The following is a 20,150-nucleotide window of genomic DNA, read 5'->3' as shown; positions in this document are numbered from 1 at the left end:
GCAAAAGGCCCAGGAGAGGGGCAGCCCAGCAAGACAAAAGACTTTTGGGCAATCACTGTTTTATTCTGGCCAATTACCACCGCAAAAAAATAAACGAATAAACCGACCACCTGGGGCTCCAACCCCATCTACACCAGCAAAGTCGAAGTGGGGAACTGAGGCTTCCGCCTGGTCAGGCAGTAATGAGTTGCTCCACCCCACCCCACCCAGGTGGTGTCACAAAAGACAGGTAGGAGCCAGCGCTTTCATTCCTGCCAAAGCTCCCCTCCCCCCTGCCCCAGTATCACCACTGCCACCACCACAAGTGTCAGTGGAGACCACGTGGGGAGACTGGATTTCACTGCCCGGTAGTAATGAAACACCCCTCCCTTCTTCCTGTGCCAGAGCAGTGTCATAGAAAGCCAGCTAAAACAGAAGGCTTAAATAAGACACAGTATCTCTTAGCCTAATCCCCCAAACTTCAGGTTTCAAACAAAAATAATCTCTCATACCAAGAATTAGAAGAATCTCAAAGTATAATGGAAAAAGACAACCACTGAGATGATAGAGATGATAGAAATAACTGACAAAGATTTTAGAGCTGCCATCATAAGCACTTGTAAACATGCTTGAAATAGATGACAAAATAAAAAGACTCAACGAAGATAAACTCTCCGCAAAGAAAGAGGATATATAAAAAAAATAGAGAAAATTTTAAACTAAAAGATACAATGAATGGATTCAACAGCAGAATAGAGGAAAGAATCAGTAAACTTGAAAACACAACAACAGGAAATACCCAATCTGAAAACAAAGATAAAATAGACTGAAAAAAAAAAAATGAACAAACCTTCAGGGATCTGTGGGGCTAGAACAAAAGAATTAACATTTTTGTCACTGGAGTTCTAGAGGGTAAGGAGAAAGAGGGAAGTACTAAAAAAAAAAAAAAAAAAAAAAAAAAAAAGAGTACATGAACAAATAACAGCTGAAAATCTCCCAATTTAAGAGATATAAACCTGAAGATACAAGAAGCTCAGAAAACCCCAAATAAGATAAACCTGAAGAAATCCATACCAAGAAACATCACAATCTAACTTTTAAAAACTAAAGACTAAAAAAACCTTAAAAGTAGCAAGAGAGAAATGACACCTTCCCTATAGGGGAAAAAAAAATTCAAATAACACCATATTTTTCGTCACAAACCATAAAGGCCAGAAGGAAGCAGCACAGGAGTTTTTAAATGCTGAAGGAAAAGAACTGTCAACCAAGAATTTTATAACTAGTGAAAACAAGAGATGAAGGGAAAACCAAGATATTCTCAGATAAAGGTAAACTAAAAGAATTTGTCACCATCAGAACTACCCTAAAACAATGGCTAATCAAAGTTCTCTAAAAAGAAAGAAAACATAAAATAAGGGACTTCAGAATATTAGGAAGGAAGAAAAAACAATGTAAGAAAAAATTTGGGTAAATACAACAGACTTTCCTTCTCCTCTTGAGTTTTCTAAATTATGCTTGATTGTTCAATGAAACAGAATGTTGGTTCTTTAAAAAGAACCGTAAAATTGACAAAACTCTATAGGACAGATGAGTAACTAAATACGAAAGGACACAAATCACCAGTATCAGGTAATAAAAGGGGATATCATTTCAGACTCTGCAGACATCAAAAGGATAATAAAGTAATACAATGAACAATGCTACACACATAAATTTGAAAACTTAGATGAAATGGACCAATTCTCTGAAAATCACAAACTGCCCCAACTCACAACACAATAGAGGTCATTTAAATAGTCTTATAACTTTTGAGGAAATTGAATTCATAATTTTAAAACTCCCAAAAAAGAAAACTAAAGACCCAGATGATTTTATTGGAGAATTCTCCCAAATGTTTAAAGGACTAACACCAATTCTATATGAAAAGTCAAAGGAACTAAAACAATCTTGAAAAGGAATAAAGTGAGAGGAAACAATCTACCTGCACATAAGACTTATTGTATAACTAAAGTAATATAATTAAACCTAGATGAGTCTGTAGAGAATTATGCTGAGTGAAAAAAAAAAGTGCTGATCCCAAAAGGCTACATGTATGATTCCATTTTTATAATATTCTTGAAATGATGAAATTAAAGTATAAGAGAAAAGATTAGTGGTTACCAGGGAAATTAGACAGTGCTGGGGAGGGAGGAAAGTGGGTGTGGCTATATATAAATATATATGGTAACAGATCCTTGTGGTGATGGAAATGTTCTGTGTCTTAGCCGTATCAATGTCGTTATCCTGGCTGTGATAGTATATTATGATTTTACAAACTGCTACCATTGGGGAAAACTGGGCAAAGTATTCACAGAATTTATCTGTATTACTTCTTGCAACTGCATGTAAATCTACAATTATCTCAAAATAAAAACTTTAATTAAAAAAATGGAGACAAGGGCTTCCCTGGCGGCGCAGTGGTTGAGAGTCCGCCTGCCAATGCAGGGGACACGGGTTCGTGCCCCAGTCCGGGAAGATCCCACATGCTGTGGAGCAGCTGGGCCCGTGAGCCATGGCCGTTGAGCCTGCGCGTCCGGAGCCTGTACTCCGCAATGGGAGAGGCCACAACAGTGAGAGGCCCACATACCGCAAAAAAAAAAAAAAAAAAAAAAAAAATGGAGACAAGAGCCAGCTTGAAGAGGTTCCCACTGGTAAACTGGGGATAATTTAAGCACCAAAATAATTAAAAGCTGTAATAAATTATAAATTATTGAAAAGACTAGGAATCCACTAGTACATACTAATGACAGAGAGATAGAGAGATGGAGAGATAGAGAGACATAAAAGAAGAGGGAGATGAAGAGGAAGAGATAGAGACAGACAGGCAGACAGATGGACAAGGAAGGAGAAAGGGCTGTTGCTTACAGCAAAATCTAAAAAGACAAAAAACAAAACATGAAGCTCTGACACATAAAGAACAGACTGTAGTTGCCAGAGGCAAGAGGTGAGGGGGTAGCTGAAATGAGTGAAGGGGGTCAAAAGGTACAAACTTCCAGTTATAAAATAAATAAGTCACAGGGATGTTATGTACAGCAGGGTGACCACAGTTAATACTGTATCACACATCTGAAAGTTCCAAAGAGAATAGATCTTAAAAGTTCTCATCAGAAGGAAAAAAAAATTTTGTAACCACGTATGGTGAGGAATGTTAACTAGACTTGATATGGTGATTTTTTTTCACAGTGATAGAAATAGCAAATCATTATGTTGTACAACTGAAACTACTATAATGTTATATGTCAATTATACCTAAATTAAAAGAAAAAAAGCCCAACTGGCAAATGTAGAGGAAGCACTAGAGTTAAGAATTCATCATTTTGTAACCATCATAGTCTAGCTTGGTTTATGAAAAAATCATCAAAGGATGCTAAATTGGAGGGAGGGGTTTCTGATAAGGAATAGTAATTTAGCATAAACTTAAAGTGACTCGACTCCACATAGATTACTTATTTCTTGAAATGAAAACAAAAAAAACTGTACAGGGGAGAAATCAGGCAATACCTGGATGGTCAAATTAACATCACCCAAAAAGGGCAGATGAATATTGTGTGTCTCCCGTGTGATTCTCCAAGGACACACATTACTTATGTACTAGTCTGACTGTGGATGCATAACCTGAATGAGGAGTCATCAGACAGACCCAAAATGGAGAACATTGTTATTTTTAAAAAGGGAGAGATTATGCATTCTTCAAAAGTATAATATCATAAAAGAAACAGAAAGGCTGAAGGTGAAAAGATACTAAAAAGCCATGACAACTATATGCAGTGTGTGATCCTAAACTGAATGCAATGCAAGAGGGGAAAACCACCACTATCCAGGACATTACTGGGTCAAGTGGCAAAAGTGGGTGTGGGTAGTAGATTCGATAAAACTGCAGCATCAATGTTAAATTTCTTGAAGTTGATAATTGTACTGTGGTTATGTAAGAGAATGTTCTTATTTTTAGGAAATACACACTGAAGTATTTGGGTATAAAAGAACAGCAATATGTGCAACTTTCAAATGGCTTTAAAAAATTGAGAAGGACAGTAACACCAGTGAGGTAAAATACTAACAACAGATGAAACTAAAGGATATAAGGGTATTCTTTGAACTATTCTTGAAATTTCTGTCAGTTTGAAATTAGTTCCAAATAAAATAACTTTTAAAGTTCTTTGGCTTTTGTTAACCTATCGAAAAGAACTAAGAGGGCTTCCCTGGTGGCGCAGTGGTTGACAGTCCGCCTGCTGATGCAGGGAACACGGGTTCGTGCCCCGATCCGGGAGGATCCCACATGCCGCGGAGCGGCTGGGCCCGTGAGCCATGGTCGCTGAGCCTGCACATCCGGAGCCTGTGCTCCACAACGGGAGAGGTCACAGCAGTGGGAGGCCCGCATACCGCAAAAAAAAAAAAAAAAAAAAAAAAGAACTAAGAGATGTGCATACCAATTTAGATGGGATAGGTCCCTAAAAAGTACAATAAGAGCATAGGCTTCTGAGTTAAGACAAATCTGGGTTCAAATCCTAGCTCTGCCCTTATTAGCTGACTTCAAGAAGTCTCAATTTCTTCATCTATAAAATGCAGAAAAGAATGCTTACCTCATAAAATTTTGAGGATTAAATGAAATAAGGGCTGTAAAATATTACAATGTCTGGCATACAGTCATCATTCCACAATGCTATTTATTATTTTTATAGCTGAGTAGTGGTGATACTTGTGATGGTAGTTATTGTGGTGGTGGCCAGAAAGCCATGGAAATACAAAGACAACCAAAATATGGTTCCTGACCTCAAAGGACTTAAAAAAAACAGAGCTGAATCACAAACTACAGTGTGTCACATAAATGCAAACAAACTGTTGCTGGAGCAGAAACAAAAGTGTATTTACTTCTTCTGGGGAGTGGGTCAGGAAAGACTTCTCAGGGAAGGTAATGGTCAAGTGAGCAGTAGAGGGTAGGTTAGGATTTCACCAGGCAGAGGCGAGGGTGAGTGTTTGGGGCCATCCTGACGCAGGTAACAGGTATGGGCTGAGGGCTCAGGGCACATGTGGGAAGCAGGGGAGGCAGAGAGAAGTGTAGAACAGGGCTGGAAAGTACACCCAGGACCAAACTGGGGAGGGTGAAGGGCTTTGAATGTAACATGTAGGGTTTCACTGTTTTCTGCGTGTGGTGGGAGAACCACTGGAGGTTTTTGGGTGAGGGATGACAGGACTGGATCACTGTCATGGAAATACCACTAGGCTAGGGTGTCAGTGTGCAAATGGATAGCTTGTGGGGAGCAGGCAAAGGACACACAGTATTTCAACACTTTAACAACCAGGACCCGTGCTTTCCAGCTGTGCCTGGGCCCTGCACCTCTTATCCCAGGGTTTCTCTTCACCAGACTATCTATCCTCAGCTTATATACCTCAGGCTGGCCCAGACGGTGCTCTCCTTACCAGAACCTTCTTGGCCAGGAAAGTCCCCTTGAAGGTAAGGCTTTCTGCCCACACTGGGCAGTACCATTTGTATTTTATGTTGTACAGTCAAGGTGCCCCATGCAGTCTACACACAGGACTGGACTTAAACATCAACTTTGGATGTTATAGATGAGCCATTACATTTCCCTCTCTTTACTTTGTTTATTTTTGAGGATATAAGAAAAAGACATGGGGACTTCCCTGGTGGCCAGTGGTTAAGAATCCGCCTGCTAATGTGGGGGACATGGGTTCAAGCCCTGGTCTGGGAAGATCCCACACACCACGGAGCAACAAAGCCCGTGTGCCACAACTACTGAGCCTGCATTCTAGAGCCCGTGAGCCACAACTACTGAGCCTGCATGCCACAACTACTGATGCCCGCACACCTAGAACCCGTGATCCACAGCAAGAGAAGCCACCACAATGAAGAGTAGCCCCCACTTGTGGCAACTAGAGAAAGCCCGCATGCAGCAATGAAAACCCAACACAGCCAAAAATCAATGAATAAATAAATTAATTAATAAAAAAGAAAAAGAAATGAAAGTTTTAATTCACTTTTTAAAAGGATACTCTAATCAAAATGGGGCTCTTCTGGAGTTTATGTCTTACTTCATCTATAACTAGTTTGGTAGGACTCATGCTTCTCCCATTTGCAGTAAGAAGGAAGAACAATGTATTTCCTTAGGATAGTCTTCTTTAACTCTCAAATTTACTATAAAGTGATTGGAAGGTGAGCTGAAATTTAAATCAACAAGACCAAACAATGGCTCCAGGGGGATCATTCAGTGGTCAGAAGGGCCTGTCCTCTGCTCCTGCCATTACCTCGGAGGCGATGGAGGTGAAACTGCTGCTGAAGTGCACGTGCTTGTGCATCTCGCTGCCGTTGGCCGTCAGGAGCCAGGCCCCGAGCGCCTGGTCCTCACCAGCTGACCAGTTGCTGTAGCTCTGGTTCGGCAGGAGCTCCGCCAGGTCCCAGTGGTACGACGGTGTGGCCCCGACCAGCGCAATGAGGATGGCCTCCGTGGCCACATAGAGCTGAAAAGAGGAAACACAATTAGTAAGCTCACAAACCTTGAAAGAGCAGGTCTCGCTTTCATGTCTATAGGAGCTACAGAAATGAGGTGCTTCAGAAACAAAGGAAAAAACAGAAGGAAGCTTCCTGATCTACTATTAACAGAGCCATCAGCAATCCCATCTGTAAAGCACCTCCGAGGGTTTTCTTCTACTTTTGAGATACACCTGATGCTGAGGACACGGCACATAAATGGCTCCGCAGTGGCAGGGAGTTGGGGAGGGGGTGATATTACTGGCTCTGATTTAGAAGACTAACATTCCAGCTCTTTTCTCCTGACTACTACACCTCAGTTCAGATAAGCAGTCACCAGGGCCCAGGAGTATCTTGGTCTTGAATTCACGATCTAAACAAGAAAACATGTTGGGGCATAGTTAAATGTTTCCAAAAATAGTATGTATTTGTATACACACACACACACACACACACACACACACGGGGAGGACAGATGCTCTATTAAATCAGGGAAGCATTATATGCACTTGAGTAGGTACTAAAGTATAGTATACAACTTATAAGAGGTAAAAAATTCAAAATCCCAGGAATAGGTACCCACTTTGTAACCTATAGCTGTAGTAATCATTGTTTAGTCTAAACATAGTCTCCCCCTAAAGAAAAAATTATTTCATTCATTCATTCAAGGAATATTTATTGAGTACATACGACATTTGTCACTGACTGTTTTGGGCTTTCTGGCGATTCACAATTGGGTTTACAAGCTGTTGAGCCCTGTGCAGCGTTCTAATGCTATAGATCCATTTATATAACTCTCCTTGGATGATTGTTTCAAGCTTAAAATTTATTAGGAAAACACAGAAATAGTCTGTTCCATAGTGAGACAATCTTATTTGAAGCAATCGCTATTTTTAAAAAATTTTTTAATTAAAAAAATTATCACTATTAACTTAGAACTTAATGTCTTAAAATAGCTTTAAACAGAGTAAGTGTTTAAAAAACACAAAGCATGTGATTTTGGTACAGCATATGGTAACACCCCCACTGGATGGACGAGTTGACTGCTGCATGAAAGGATGGAGAGACCTGCCCACAGCATTATCTCCACTGTCAGGGAACTCCCAGCTTCTTCCACACCCTTCTGGAGGGGCATGTTCAGCTGTTAAGGGGATAAGCTAAAGCGCCAAAAGCAGAGTAATTTATCACAAGTAGATGATGGAATCACTGACAAGGAAAGAGAAAAGAAGTCATGACATTGATTGTGTCATAACAGAGAGCTAATTTAAAACCCAAGATGTGATTTTCCCCCTCTCTGCCAAGGCTGTAAGGCAGCCCCAATCTATTGTGAGTCGGATGACTGTGGGCCTCTGGAGATGCACAAAGCTGCCACAGGTCAGTCTGCGTGTGTGATTTACTGTAAAATGCAAAGGAAAACACATTTCTCGGTTTATATTGCTTCCTGGCCCCTATTTGCATACTATTAAGGAAGTTTTCAGGACAGGAGGCAATCAGCTTACAAAAATGAAAACCTTAATAATTACAAGAACAGGTAGATTACACATTTAGCTATAATTACAAAGCCACTTGCACCCATTTTAGTAACTGCCCTTCCCAATTACAATCTGCTGAATTTTTTTTTTTTTTTTTTTTTTTTTTGCGGTAAACAGGCCTCTCACTGTTGTGGCCTCTCCCGTTGTGCAGCACAGGCTCCGGACGCGCAGGCTCAGCGGCCATGGCTTACGGGCCCAGCCACCCCGCAGCATGTGGGATCTTCCCAGACCGGGGCACGAACCCGCGTCCCCTGCATCGGCAGGTGGACTCTCAACCACTGCACCACCAGGGAAGCCCAATCTGCTGAAATTTAATTCATGGGTAAAGAAATGAAAAAAAAAATGGGGAAAAGGGAACTCAGGAGATGATGCAAAACACATGTTCCAGTAAACGCACAGCCTTCAATCTGGCAAAGCTAACTAGTTATATTTTTTTCTCTAAGCGTGCTTTTTTCTGCTTTTGTTCGTATCATTCACTTCACCTAGAAAGCACTTTCTCCTGCTGTGAATGTCTGAACCTTTCCCATCCTCCAAGATGTGACTCAGATGCCCCCTCCTCCTTGCCACCTCCTACCACCTTGCCTTCCCTCCAACCCTTCCAGAAGCCCTCTCCTGCTTCTGCTCACCTCCAAAAGTTCCATTTAGACCTTTCTTAGAACCCATATCATTTTCTTCACTGCACTATATGTATCTGCTTGTCTTATTTTTTCTATTGAAATATACTCTCTCTGAGGGCAGGATCTGTGTCCGATTCACCTTTAGGCTCCCAAAGCAAATAACTCAGGGCCTAGATAGACAATATCACACATTCAACAAGTCCATGGATGAATGAATGACCATAACAGAATACTAATAATAACAGCAAACACTTCTCTAATGCTAACTATATGCCAGGTACCATTCTAAGTTTGGTGAAAATATGTTAATGCATCTTATTTTTATCTGTATTATTCTAGGATAAGCAATGTTCTGTGTAAAACAGGAAATGCTCCAAAGGGTCCTCTAATCTGAGGTGTATTTCATTGTGGAGGCTACCATTCTTGGAAGAAACTACCATGTGCAGAAAAAAAGTTTAAAAACAAAGAGGTGGTGCTGATATATACCCTTATTTATAACACAGGGAGCAGTGAAACCTAGCTAAATCAGTATTATCTGTATTAATCAGTATTATCCTTAGCAATCAGTAGGTTGAATAAGCACTTTCCTCCTTTCTCACTTTCTCTGCTCTCTTCCTACCCCTCACAATGTTTATATTACCCACCCCATGTGAGCACACACACACACACTCACACACACACACACAGGGACCTCACAGAATACACAGGGCCATGGCTTTGTGTCACCCGAGGGGTCGGAAACATGCAGCTCTTCCTTGCAGTGCCAGCCTCCATAACGTGGTGTCAGCCTTTCTGTCTGACATAAATGGCCATGCCTGGTTTTGCTAAAGGTAAAAGAGAGAGTAGGCGGGCATCTATGATACATGCTAACTATGAAAGGTGAAAGGGACATCATGAGGATTAGGTAAAAGAGGAGATGCTTAAACTCTGCATACAGATTACTGTTAGGTACTTTACACCAGAGCCACATACATGGGTAACATGGTCCTATGAAGTCAAAGATGGTTTAGCCCTTAGCTAGTCAAGGGGATGCACCACCTATACAAGGCATATGGGGCGGTTTTCCTCGGTTTGCCTTCTTCGTCTGCAACAATGTCACAGAGCTCTCATCTTGCTTCTTCCTCCAGAGTACAAACACTCTCCCACTCTTCCCTCTGCTGTGACTCCGTGCACACATTCACTACGTAGCCCTGTCTAGAGAATTGCACCCATCAGCAGATGGGTCTTAAAGCCACAATGAGAAACCACCATCCATTCTCCTTCGGAGTGGGACCAACAACATCTCAAATAAATCATTATCTTCTCTAGTGCTACCTCCAGGGAAGGAGAACGAGTGCCACAGATGGCGAGACTGTTTTTTCCCCTTCAATGTAATTATAATTAGAAAAGTGACTAAGATGCACTGGGGGATTGAAATTTTTAAAGTTTCAAAAGTGAATGCTTTAAAAGTAATTTTATACTAACAGCATTATAAGCCTTTATAATACTCAGGAAACCAAAAATGTCTCCCATAAATTATCTCATCACAATATCTTGTGCTGTGAAGTCATGGTAGATATGATGTTTATGTCGTAAGTGGGAAAGATGAGCCACAGAGTGATTAAGTGAATCGTTCAAGGGTACGTAAAACACTAATGGCGAAGCCAGGATGAGACTGGGAGCCACCTAACTTTGGGGCCAGAGCTTTTTTCAGAGAAAAAGTTGGGGGGAGGGATCAAAGATGATTTTATTGTTGTCATCACTGTTAGTATTTTATGCACTTAGAACTCAGTTATCTAACTGACTCAATCAAAAGCATTACATGAGTATGGCCACATCACAAAGGCAGCTCCAAATGCCCAGGGCCCAGCACAAAGTGGGTATTCAATAAATATCTGTGGAGTGACTTACTGATACTATTTCTTGTGTTTAAAAAATTTAATTACGCCCTGAATAACAGATGTCTCTAAGTCCCATTTCTTCCCTGACTCTGATTTATCCACATGATGCCACCAAATCAGTCTCCCTGAGACATTCTTTGTGAAACTCTTCTGGTCAAAACATACTAATGGATAAATGATAGCTGTCCTAGCATCCAGATATCCACCACATGACCCGATGGCTACCTTATCTGCATCCAGGCTTTCTGTACTAGCCTGTTCAGTTTCCCAAACAGGACTTTTCATTGTGTGCTGTGAAAAGCATATGGGATCTGTACACCTGAGTCTGAATCTCAGCTCTAGTAAACTTCCAGCAAATCAAAACCTTTTTAAACTTCATGTTTTCTTCCAGTAAGACTGGACACTGGCAGTACATCTTTATCTAGTTCATTCATATCTAACTAACCTAATCTGAAGGTCAAAGGGATATTTCTTTAGCCAACATCACACAGTAAATCGCACAGCACCATCCAAATAGCATCTATCAGCGCCTCCCAACTTTAACGTGCAGAGTGTGACTCTGCAGGCCGGGATGAGACCTGAGATCCTGCTTTTCTAACAAGCTCTGGTGAGGTCAAGGCTGATGGTCGGGGCCACACCTCGTGTAACAAGGGTCTAGGTTATTCCCTCTTCTATACTTTCTCCAATGTTATGTTTTTCCACCTGAAACGGCCTACCTACTTCTCTCTTAACCCAACCTTCAAAGTTCAGCTCAAGCTCAACCCTCTTTCTGAAGTTTCAACAAACCACTCTGGACCATGCTGATGTCTCTTTCTTAATGTCTAAAGCATTCAGTGGCTGTATTATTTACTGGGGAAGTATTACTTTGTACCATTATTTAACAGTATAGATATAAATTTTTCTCTTCTAATGATTTGCCATCTCCTGAAGAAAAGAAAACCCTAATTTCTACTTCTATATCCTTTCAAGAAACCCAACACACTACTGTGTACATAACAGGCTATAATATATTTGGTTAACTAATTCCTTGCATAATGGTGTGGCAAAGAAAATGATGATGGATTAAAAACCAGTAATTATGGGACCTAATCTTGGTTCCAACCACTAATTAAGACCTTGGACACATTATTTGACCTGCATCAGTTTCCCTCTCAATCTCCCAAATAAAATGGGAATGCCACCACCTGACCACCTTCCTTCTGTTATTTCAGTTTAATTTTTAAAAAATTTTAGTGAGTACCAACACTTTGCAACACCGTGTATTCTGAGCCTCAGGTGATAACAATGGGTAAGAAACAGTTGTTTCATTCTTAGGCACATACATTCAAGTGAGGACAACAAATATGTCCAGAGCTATAAATACAAGGCAGATCTGGACAAATGCTCTATTACCCAGAGTCGAAATGAAGTTAATGAGAGAACAAAGAAAGAAGATGTGAATTCCAACTCGGGGAATCAGCAAAAGGTTGCAAATGTGACACCTGAGCTAGGCAGTGAAAGACTGCTAGGGGTTTAGTCAAAACAAAAATCAGGGAAGGAATTCTTAGGCCAAAGAAAGAGTCTGATCAGAGTCATGAGAGTAAAGAACCTATTTTTAGTGTTCTTTGAAGAAGTATTACTGGACAGGCTCAGCTTTTCCCAAACTTCAGTCGTGTGAGTACGCCCTACAAGAGTGTTACGTGCCCACTTGTTTTCTATTATTTACTTAATGGCCTGCTTTTAAATTGACTCAAATTTTTTAACTTAAGTAAATTTACAGAGAAATAAAATTGTATATCAATACAAATATAACCAGCCAGATGGAACTATAAAAATACAATGTTCTGGGGCTTCCCTGGTGGCTCACTGGTTAGGAATCTGCCTGCCAATGCAGGGGACATGGGTTCGAGCCCTGGTCCGGTAAGATCCCACATGCTGCGGAGCAACTAAGCCCGTGAGCCGCAGCTACGGAGCCTGCGCTGTAGAGCCCGTGAGCCACAACTACTGAGCCTGTGCTCTAGAGCCCGCGAGCCACAACTACTGAACCCATGTGCCACAACTACTGAAGCCCATGCTCACCTGGAGCCCGTGCCCTGCAACAAGAAAAGCCACCACAATGAGAAGCCCGCGCACCGCAAGGAAGAGTAGCCCCCGCTCACTGCAACTAGAGAAAGCCCGCACACAGCAATGAAGACCCAATGCAGCCAAAAAGAAATAAATTAAATAAATAAAAAATTTTAAACTACAATGTTCTTTGACAGTACTAAGTGTTAGCTGAACATTTTTATTTAAGGTGGGGCACAAGAGAGATGTTCGGGCAGGTCTTGGGGCCGGTGATCTTGCGCCTCACATCCACCGTCACGTTTCTGCTGCCTCACCTTGTCGCTGCCACACAGCAGCTGGACCTGCTACTGATCTACACTCCCTTGGATCCTCCTTTGGCTGCTCTGACTCCTGGGCCAAGTGTGTGTTTAGTTCCATGATGAAACAGATGTGCTTCATCAAGGTTGCAGGCAGTGAGAATGACACAGATTCCAGTCAATTCTGATGTGTTCCAGGCTGCCTTCCCTGCAGACTTCAAGCTCCAACAACAGACACAGAGACAACAGCCTTACAGGGACTGCCGAACTAGCTCCCACAATTATATATGGTCAAATCCTCATAATGAATTATTCACCGATTACATATATAATCACATACGTAGATACAGATACATGTATATATACAAACACATACATCTCCAGCCTAGAAGTTCTGCCTCCTTTTTCTCTGGTTGAACTATGCTGACACAACCTTAAACAAACATGGCAAAATATCAGCATTTGTTAAACCTGGAAGTAGGTACATGGGTGTTTGTGATATTATTCTATGTATTTCATTTGAAATGTTTAATAACTTTAAAAAGTTTCAAAAGAAAATGAATAGTAAGTACAATAAAAACATAATAATGTTATTCAAGTCTAACTAGGTAATGTTTTCCACCAAAGTCTGAACTTTCCTTAATTCTGGTTCATTCCCTTTGTTAAAACAGAAATATTTGCAAATGTTTTGAGAAATACTAGCACCAAATGAGACTTTCTTCTTAGATAAACAAAAGGATTAAAGAAGAACTGAAAAGAGAATAACCCTCTCACTTTATGAGTTAATGCTATTTAATAACATTTCCATAGACCACCTAAATCTACCACGCAGGCCACTCCTTGGGAGGTCAGAGAATGCAGAAAGATAGAAGATCAGAAATAACTGATATAGAGTAATACAGAATCAAGAACAAAGTGAGAGGATATCCCTGGGAAGAGGGTAGAGATGTATCTTCCTCTTGATCTACAAGAATCCGCCTGCCAGTGCGGGGGACATGGGTTCGATCCCTGGTCTAGGAAGATCCCACATGCCATGGAGCAACTAAGCCCGTGTGCCACAACTACTGAGCCTGCGCTCCAGAGCCCGAGAGCCACAACTGCTGAGCCTGTGTGCTCCAACTGCTGAAGCCCGTGTGCCTAGAGCCCGTGCTCCACAACAAGAGAAGCCACCGCAATGAGAAGCCCACACACGGCAACGAAGAGTAGCCCCCGCTCGCTGCAACTAGAGAAAGCCCTCACGCAGAAACGAAGACCCAACACAGCCAAAAATAAATTAATTCATTAATTTAAATAAATAAATAAAAAATTTTTTAAAAAGAGAGATTCATCCATGTGGCTGTGTGTAGACCTAGTTTGTTCATTTTAACTGTTATATTCTATAAAATTTATGTCAGATTTTAATTATCTAGTCCTTTTTTTTAGAAGATTTTTTTTGACGTGGACCATTTTTAAAGTCTTTATTGAATTTGTTACAATATTGCTTCCGTTTTATGTTTTGGTTTTTTGGCAGAGAGGCACGTGGGATCTTAGCTCCCTGACCAGAGATCAAACCCACACCCCCTGCATTGGAAGGCAAAGTCTTAACCACCTGACCACCAGGAAAGTCCCCAGTCCCTTTTTGAGAGTCATTTAGGTGGTTACTAATTTTTGTCATTACAAACAGTGCTGCAATAAACACCCTATACATATCTGCTTATGCACATGTTCAAGGGATATTGTCGTACATATACCTAGGAGTCCAATGCTGGCTGTAATTTTACTAGACAGTGCCAAATTGTTCTGTAAATGGGGTACTTCCTACTCATTTTCATCACACTTGTACTGTTAGACTATTTAATGTTTGCTATTCTAATAAGTGTGAAATGATATTTCATAGTCATTTTAATATGCCTGTCCCAGATGACCACTGAAGGTAAACATCTTTTCATGTGTTGACTATTATAGTTCCCTCTTCTGCAAAATACCTGTTCAGTCATTCCATTTTCTAAAACACCCTGAAAAGATAATTATTGAGTGGATGATATGAATGCACTGGTAGTTCGAGGATCTGAAAAGTAAGGTTGCGTTTATTAAGAGTTTACATAAAAATAATGCATTCCGAAACACCAGAGTACTGCATCTCAAGATGGGGTTCACAGCAGCATCACAATTCTGCTGGTGAAATGAATGTTTATTACAGGTTACACGTTCCTGTTGGTTAATGGATGTTTTAAATTCTGTGCAAATTATACCATAGCATATGATTCATGATCCTGAGGAAAACGAAGGAGCCGGAGTCTCTGACTTAGAACAAAGAAGTAGGGTCCATTTCCACTTTATGTCTAAACGGATCAAGAAACAAAGAATTGTATTCAAACCTTCCTCCAAACAGTCTGGCAAATAAGCACACACAAACACAAACACAAAATAGTGATAATGGCGTCAACTTTGAATCATGATTGGAAAATAGAAATGGTAATAAAGTAAATAGAATTATTCATATTTAAATACCACAAATAACTCTTACCCAAAGGAGGGCATGTATATTTGAGTGGGTAAGAATTTTTCTAACTGCAAAATTATAAATCTTATTGCTTGTTCATAGGACAACCAGTTTTACAGAAGGCAATTTTTCTCCTCTAGCTTTCTGCTTAGGTACTGTAAAACCAAGTATCTCTATTATCAGGTCACTTGCATCTTATCATGCTGATGAGAAATCTACAAAATCTGCATTTATTCTGTACATATCTGAAAGTTGACCACTAAGGAGATTCCAAAGATTGTGTCTGCAAGGCAAGTGAAGGTAGGTCTCCTAGGCAAAGGAAACGATATTGAGACATTTGAGGAGCTACCTGATGATATCTATAATCCAAGAAAACAGTTAACCTAAAGACCTTTAGAGTTGGCTTGTAATGTGGTTTTGTCCTCTTAGTTTGAACTTGGATGTGTTTGAAGTAAAGGGAGTTAATATCATTTAAAAAATAATAATGATCCTAGAAGGAAGAAAACAAAAGAAACTGTAAGGTTTCCATCTCTGTCCCTCTAGTTTTGTGTTTCTCAGCTGGAGTTGGTCATCACCAAACCACAGATGCAGATAAGGCTCCTGGTGAGGCAGCCCCCTCTCCCTGGTGGTCCCTCTCCCTGGCAGTCCCATCTACAATGTGCAGGACTCCCCCTCTCTGGCAGGGCTGCTATACCATTGGTCTGTACACTCACTGGGCACTGGTAGACAAGTGCTTTGGTTTTAAAAAGCAAACATCAAGCTCCTTCCGTTCAAGCTAACCAACTCTGAAAAAGGCTTCTTACTTCTTCCTGTTAGAGGAAGCAACCCCCAGAAGAATGATGAAAGCATCGTGTTACAACTGTGTACAACTGAGTACTAGAGGTTACAACCCTCTAGTACTTGCACTCTGCAGGCCAGCTCCCCTAGTCTAATAAATCATCTCCAACAACAGACTTGATAGAGCAGCCTTTGGGGAACTCCACTCTCATATCCAGGAGAGCTTTGGGTGACCATAGGATCATTTGGATTACGTATCTCAATGGGGTAGTTGAGTCCTCACAAACAGGTAACAGCTGTAAAGAATTCACTTCTGCTGGGACCTGGGCATCTACTCTTTTGGGATCCGCACAGCTACAGGGCACCTCCTCAGCCCACACCTACAAGATAAAGTCAGTCACTCATTCCCAACACTCTAAGAGCTAGTTCTTCTATGGTGAATACTGACCACACGTCAGGCAGGGTTCAGTGAACAGTCATGGTCATGGGCTTAGACCTCTTTGGGACCAAACTCTAACCAACTGGGTCAACCGTAACAAAAAGTAAATGATAGGGCTTCCCTGGTGGCGCAGTGGTTGAGAGTCCACCTGCCGATGCAGGGGACACGGGTTCGTGCCCCGGTCTGGGAAGATCCCACATGCCGTGGAGCGGCTGGTCCCGTGAGCGGCTGGTCCCGTGAGCCATGGCCGTTGAGCCTGTGCTCCGCAACGGGAGAGGCCACAACAGTGAGAGGCCCACATACAGCAAAAAAAAAAAAAAAAAAAAAAGTAAATGATGGAACTTTAACAGGTCCTGAACCCAGAACGGTGGCCTTTTTAGTGTCACACTCCACTCAAGACAAACTTATTCAAGGTCAGTGGATACCTGGCTAGGAAGGTGAGAACATAATGATACAGGAGATAGCGTGTAGGTGAGATTACTCAGAGAGGGAGTTATGTTCCTGAAATTCTTGGTTAAAATAGGAAAAGCATTTTCTCAAAGAGAAAATATTATAAATGAACGTCAGACATCATGGTCACAATTCTATTCTCTCTGCATTAAATACTCTTTTGTGATTTAGCACAAATACTTTTTCCCCACAGGTAAGTGCATTTAAAGCTAAAACACACTTAAAGGAACCTCAGAATATCATATATTTGTGAACTGAGAACTTGTTTTGCTAGAGAAAGAACTAATTTCATCTGTCAGTGCATCATTTAAATGGTTCTTCTGGCTGGTTATGAAATCAACTGAACTTTCAAACATTTTAATGGAAAAGAGAATCGCTTAGTCAACCCTCACCTCCAACCCTCCCAGTTTTCCTGTTGAGCAGTTGATTTATGCAAGGTTTAAGCAACTGGTGGACTGGTGCTTATACCCATGACCACCCACCCTGTCCTTCCCTCAGAATAACTATCATCACATGTTAATTGTAATTATTTAACTGCCTGCCTGCTTCATCCCACCCCCACTAGAATGTAAACTTCACAGGAAAGGGGCTTTGATTTATCTGACATTATAGCCCCTGATAAGCACATAGTAGGCACTCATTAAATATACGTTGAATGAAGGAATAAGTAAAATGGCCGACTGGCAGATACTAATAAAGGATCTGTGAATGAAATGCCTTTAGAATAAAAGAAGTAATTGACGTCAAATGGGCCATTTAAGCTGGCAAAGGAGGAGGAACTTGCTTGGCGAAGTGTATTTGTAGTGACCTTGAGCATATGGAACCTACATTTTTAGGCTGGGACAGAAAGTTTTAACTCCTGTAAAACAGTTCCCTAAGTTCAACTTTGTGGGAAAACTTTTGGGGCCACGTGGCAATTCTCTGAAGCGTTTACAAGAAGAAACCTTGACAAAAATGTCCATCCTTGGAAAAGGCTCCATGAGAGACAGGGCAAAAGAAGAAGAGTTGAGGAAAAGTGGAGAAGCAAAGTACTTCCACCTGAGTGATGATCCCCATGTTCTGACTGAAGTGTTTGCCCCCCCCACCCCGCAGCAGAAGCCTATGCCCGGATGGGACATGCTCTGGAGGAAATCAAAAAGTTCCTCATTCCTGAGCAAGCACAGCTCCAGGAATTAACATATTTGAATGGTGGTCCAGAAAATGCAGATATACCAGTTGTTACCTTGCGTACAAGAGGAGTACCAACCCCAGCAATAACCAGGGGAAGGGGAGGAGTCACAGCCCAGCCAATGGGAGCCGGGCTACTGCGAGGGGCACCGACTTCCAGGGGAGTCCTTTCCACCCAAGGGCCAGTGAGTCGGAGAAGAGGACTTCTCACTCCCAGAGCAAGAGGAGTCCCCCCAACTGGGTACAGACCTCCACCACCGCCCCCAACACAAGACACCTGTGGAGATTATAACTATGATGATGGATATGGCACTGCTTATGATGACCAGAGTTATGATTCCTAGAACAGCTATAGCGCCCCAGCCCAAAGTGGTGCTGATTACTATGATTATGGACACCGATTCAGTGAAGAGACGTATGATTCCTAAGGGCCAGAGGAGTGGACTAACTCAAGACACAAGGCACCCTCGGCGAGGACAGCAAAGGGCGTCTACAGAGACCAGCCATACAGCAGATACTGACTGTACTGTCTGATGTTGTGACATAGCCACTCTCCATCAGTCCTGTATACTGTTCAAAGTAATTGTTTTCTATGAACAATTCCTTTTTAAATAAATCAAAATGCTTAAAATCTGGAGGAGAAAAAAAAAAAGCAGTCTCTGAGAATTCTGTACAATGAAGAAGAGATTCCATTTTACACCACACGTTGTAGATGGCACTATGGACTTAAAAAAGTCTCAACCCAAGGGGACTCTGGGCAGAATGACCCAGAAGAACTTAAACCAGAAAGAAATAAACCCTATGCATTGAAAGCCCCTGGATAGGAGGCCCCCTCAAATCCAGGAAAAGATGGTAAGTAGATACCAGAGCGGAAGGAGGCCCTCTAAATCAGCCCTTTTGTCAGCGGGTGATCAGGGCCCTCTCTGTGTTCCAGATACCAAAGTGACAGCGCCACAGGTTAAAAATTCCCTTCCTATTCACAGCGTATTCCAGGTAACAACTGGATTTTTCATCTCTTACTAACCAGCTCGCTGGCTTAAGTACCTTCCCCACTCGAGGTGAGAGGAGCATGGCGCCTAAGGGACGAGGATCCGAGGCTTGGGGTGACAGGCCGGCCGGCGACCTTGGCTTTCCGGGGCCCAGGCCAACGCGCGGCGCCTACCCCAGCGCCGCCCTCGAGCGGGGTGAAGGTGGAGGCGGGAGAGGCTCGCCACACCTGGGGGTTTGCAGAGGCTCGGCATCCGGGCCGGGCGCTGGGGAGTGGGGAGGGAGGTACGCCTCTCCCCGGGCGGCCAGGAAGCGGGGACTTGGGAGCCATACGAGCGGCGCGGACTCACCTGCAGCAACACCGCCAGCAGGAAGCACAAGTACATCTGGTAGATGCCCATCTCGCCCACCGCCTGGAACGCCTCCTCCACCTCCATGGCCGGCCGCGCGCTCGGCCCCGGCCTAGCAGCCAGCGGGAGCCTGGCCCCGACCCGCCCTCCCGCCGCCCCCGCTCCGGCGCGTCCCTCCCCGGCCTGCCCGGCGCGCGAGCTCCACGGCGCCCGGCACCGCCTCGGCCCCGCCAGCGAGGAGCCGGGCGCGGCGTGGGAGCGTGGGCGGGGCGGCGGGAGGTGCGTCTGCGCGGGAGGGGTCGGGGGCCGGGGGTCGGGGGCCCGCGCGCCCGTGCGGGCTTTTGGGTCCGGGGCGGGATGCCAGGTACCCGGGCCTCTGGGCTTCCTGTTAAAGATTTTTTTTCTGAGAGGGATGGGTTTCTGCGCCGCTTAAACCGAGAGGAAAGAGGAAGTGGGAAGTGGGCTCGGGCGTCGTCATCCTCTCTGCTGGAGAAATACGGGAAGGGCAGCGGCGTCTAAGCCACAGCCGCTGCTTCTGGGGCGGGGGAGGCGATGACTGTTGGGAGACCCGGTGACTCCTAGCATAATCTGTCCTTTTTTGTACAAATCAGTTAAATGCGGGAAGTGG

The 20,150-nt window shown here is 42.8% G+C and overlaps 1 protein-coding gene and 1 pseudogene across 6 annotated transcripts in view; one reads left to right on the top strand and one right to left on the bottom strand.

Annotated features, from left to right (window-relative positions):
* Window positions 1–19,659, bottom strand: part of SLC22A15 (solute carrier family 22 member 15) — a 79,171-nt gene extending 59,512 nt beyond the window's left edge. For all 6 annotated transcript variants that reach the window (XR_009531154.1, XM_060090320.1, XM_060090318.1 and 3 more), the window contains exons 1-2: window positions 19,523–19,659; window positions 6,280–6,492 (exon numbers count right to left, since the gene is read on the bottom strand). Coding sequence is in view for 5 of the 6 variants with exons in the window: in XM_060090320.1 (XP_059946303.1) it covers window positions 6,280–6,492; window positions 19,523–19,609 (300 nt within the window). In the remaining variant the exon portion in view is untranslated. The remainder of the gene's footprint in view (window positions 1–6,279; window positions 6,493–19,522) is intronic.
* LOC132483661 (KH domain-containing, RNA-binding, signal transduction-associated protein 3-like) lies at window positions 12,820–18,736 on the top strand (annotated as a pseudogene).
* Window positions 19,660–20,150: the final 491 nt, after the last annotated feature.

The sequence above is a fragment of the Mesoplodon densirostris genome, chromosome 2 (assembly GCF_025265405.1).
Source record: "Mesoplodon densirostris isolate mMesDen1 chromosome 2, mMesDen1 primary haplotype, whole genome shotgun sequence".
NCBI classification, from domain to species: Eukaryota; Metazoa; Chordata; class Mammalia; order Artiodactyla; family Ziphiidae; genus Mesoplodon; species Mesoplodon densirostris.
Note: the sequence above shows the minus strand (reverse complement) of the source record. Positions and strands in the feature narration are given on the sequence as shown.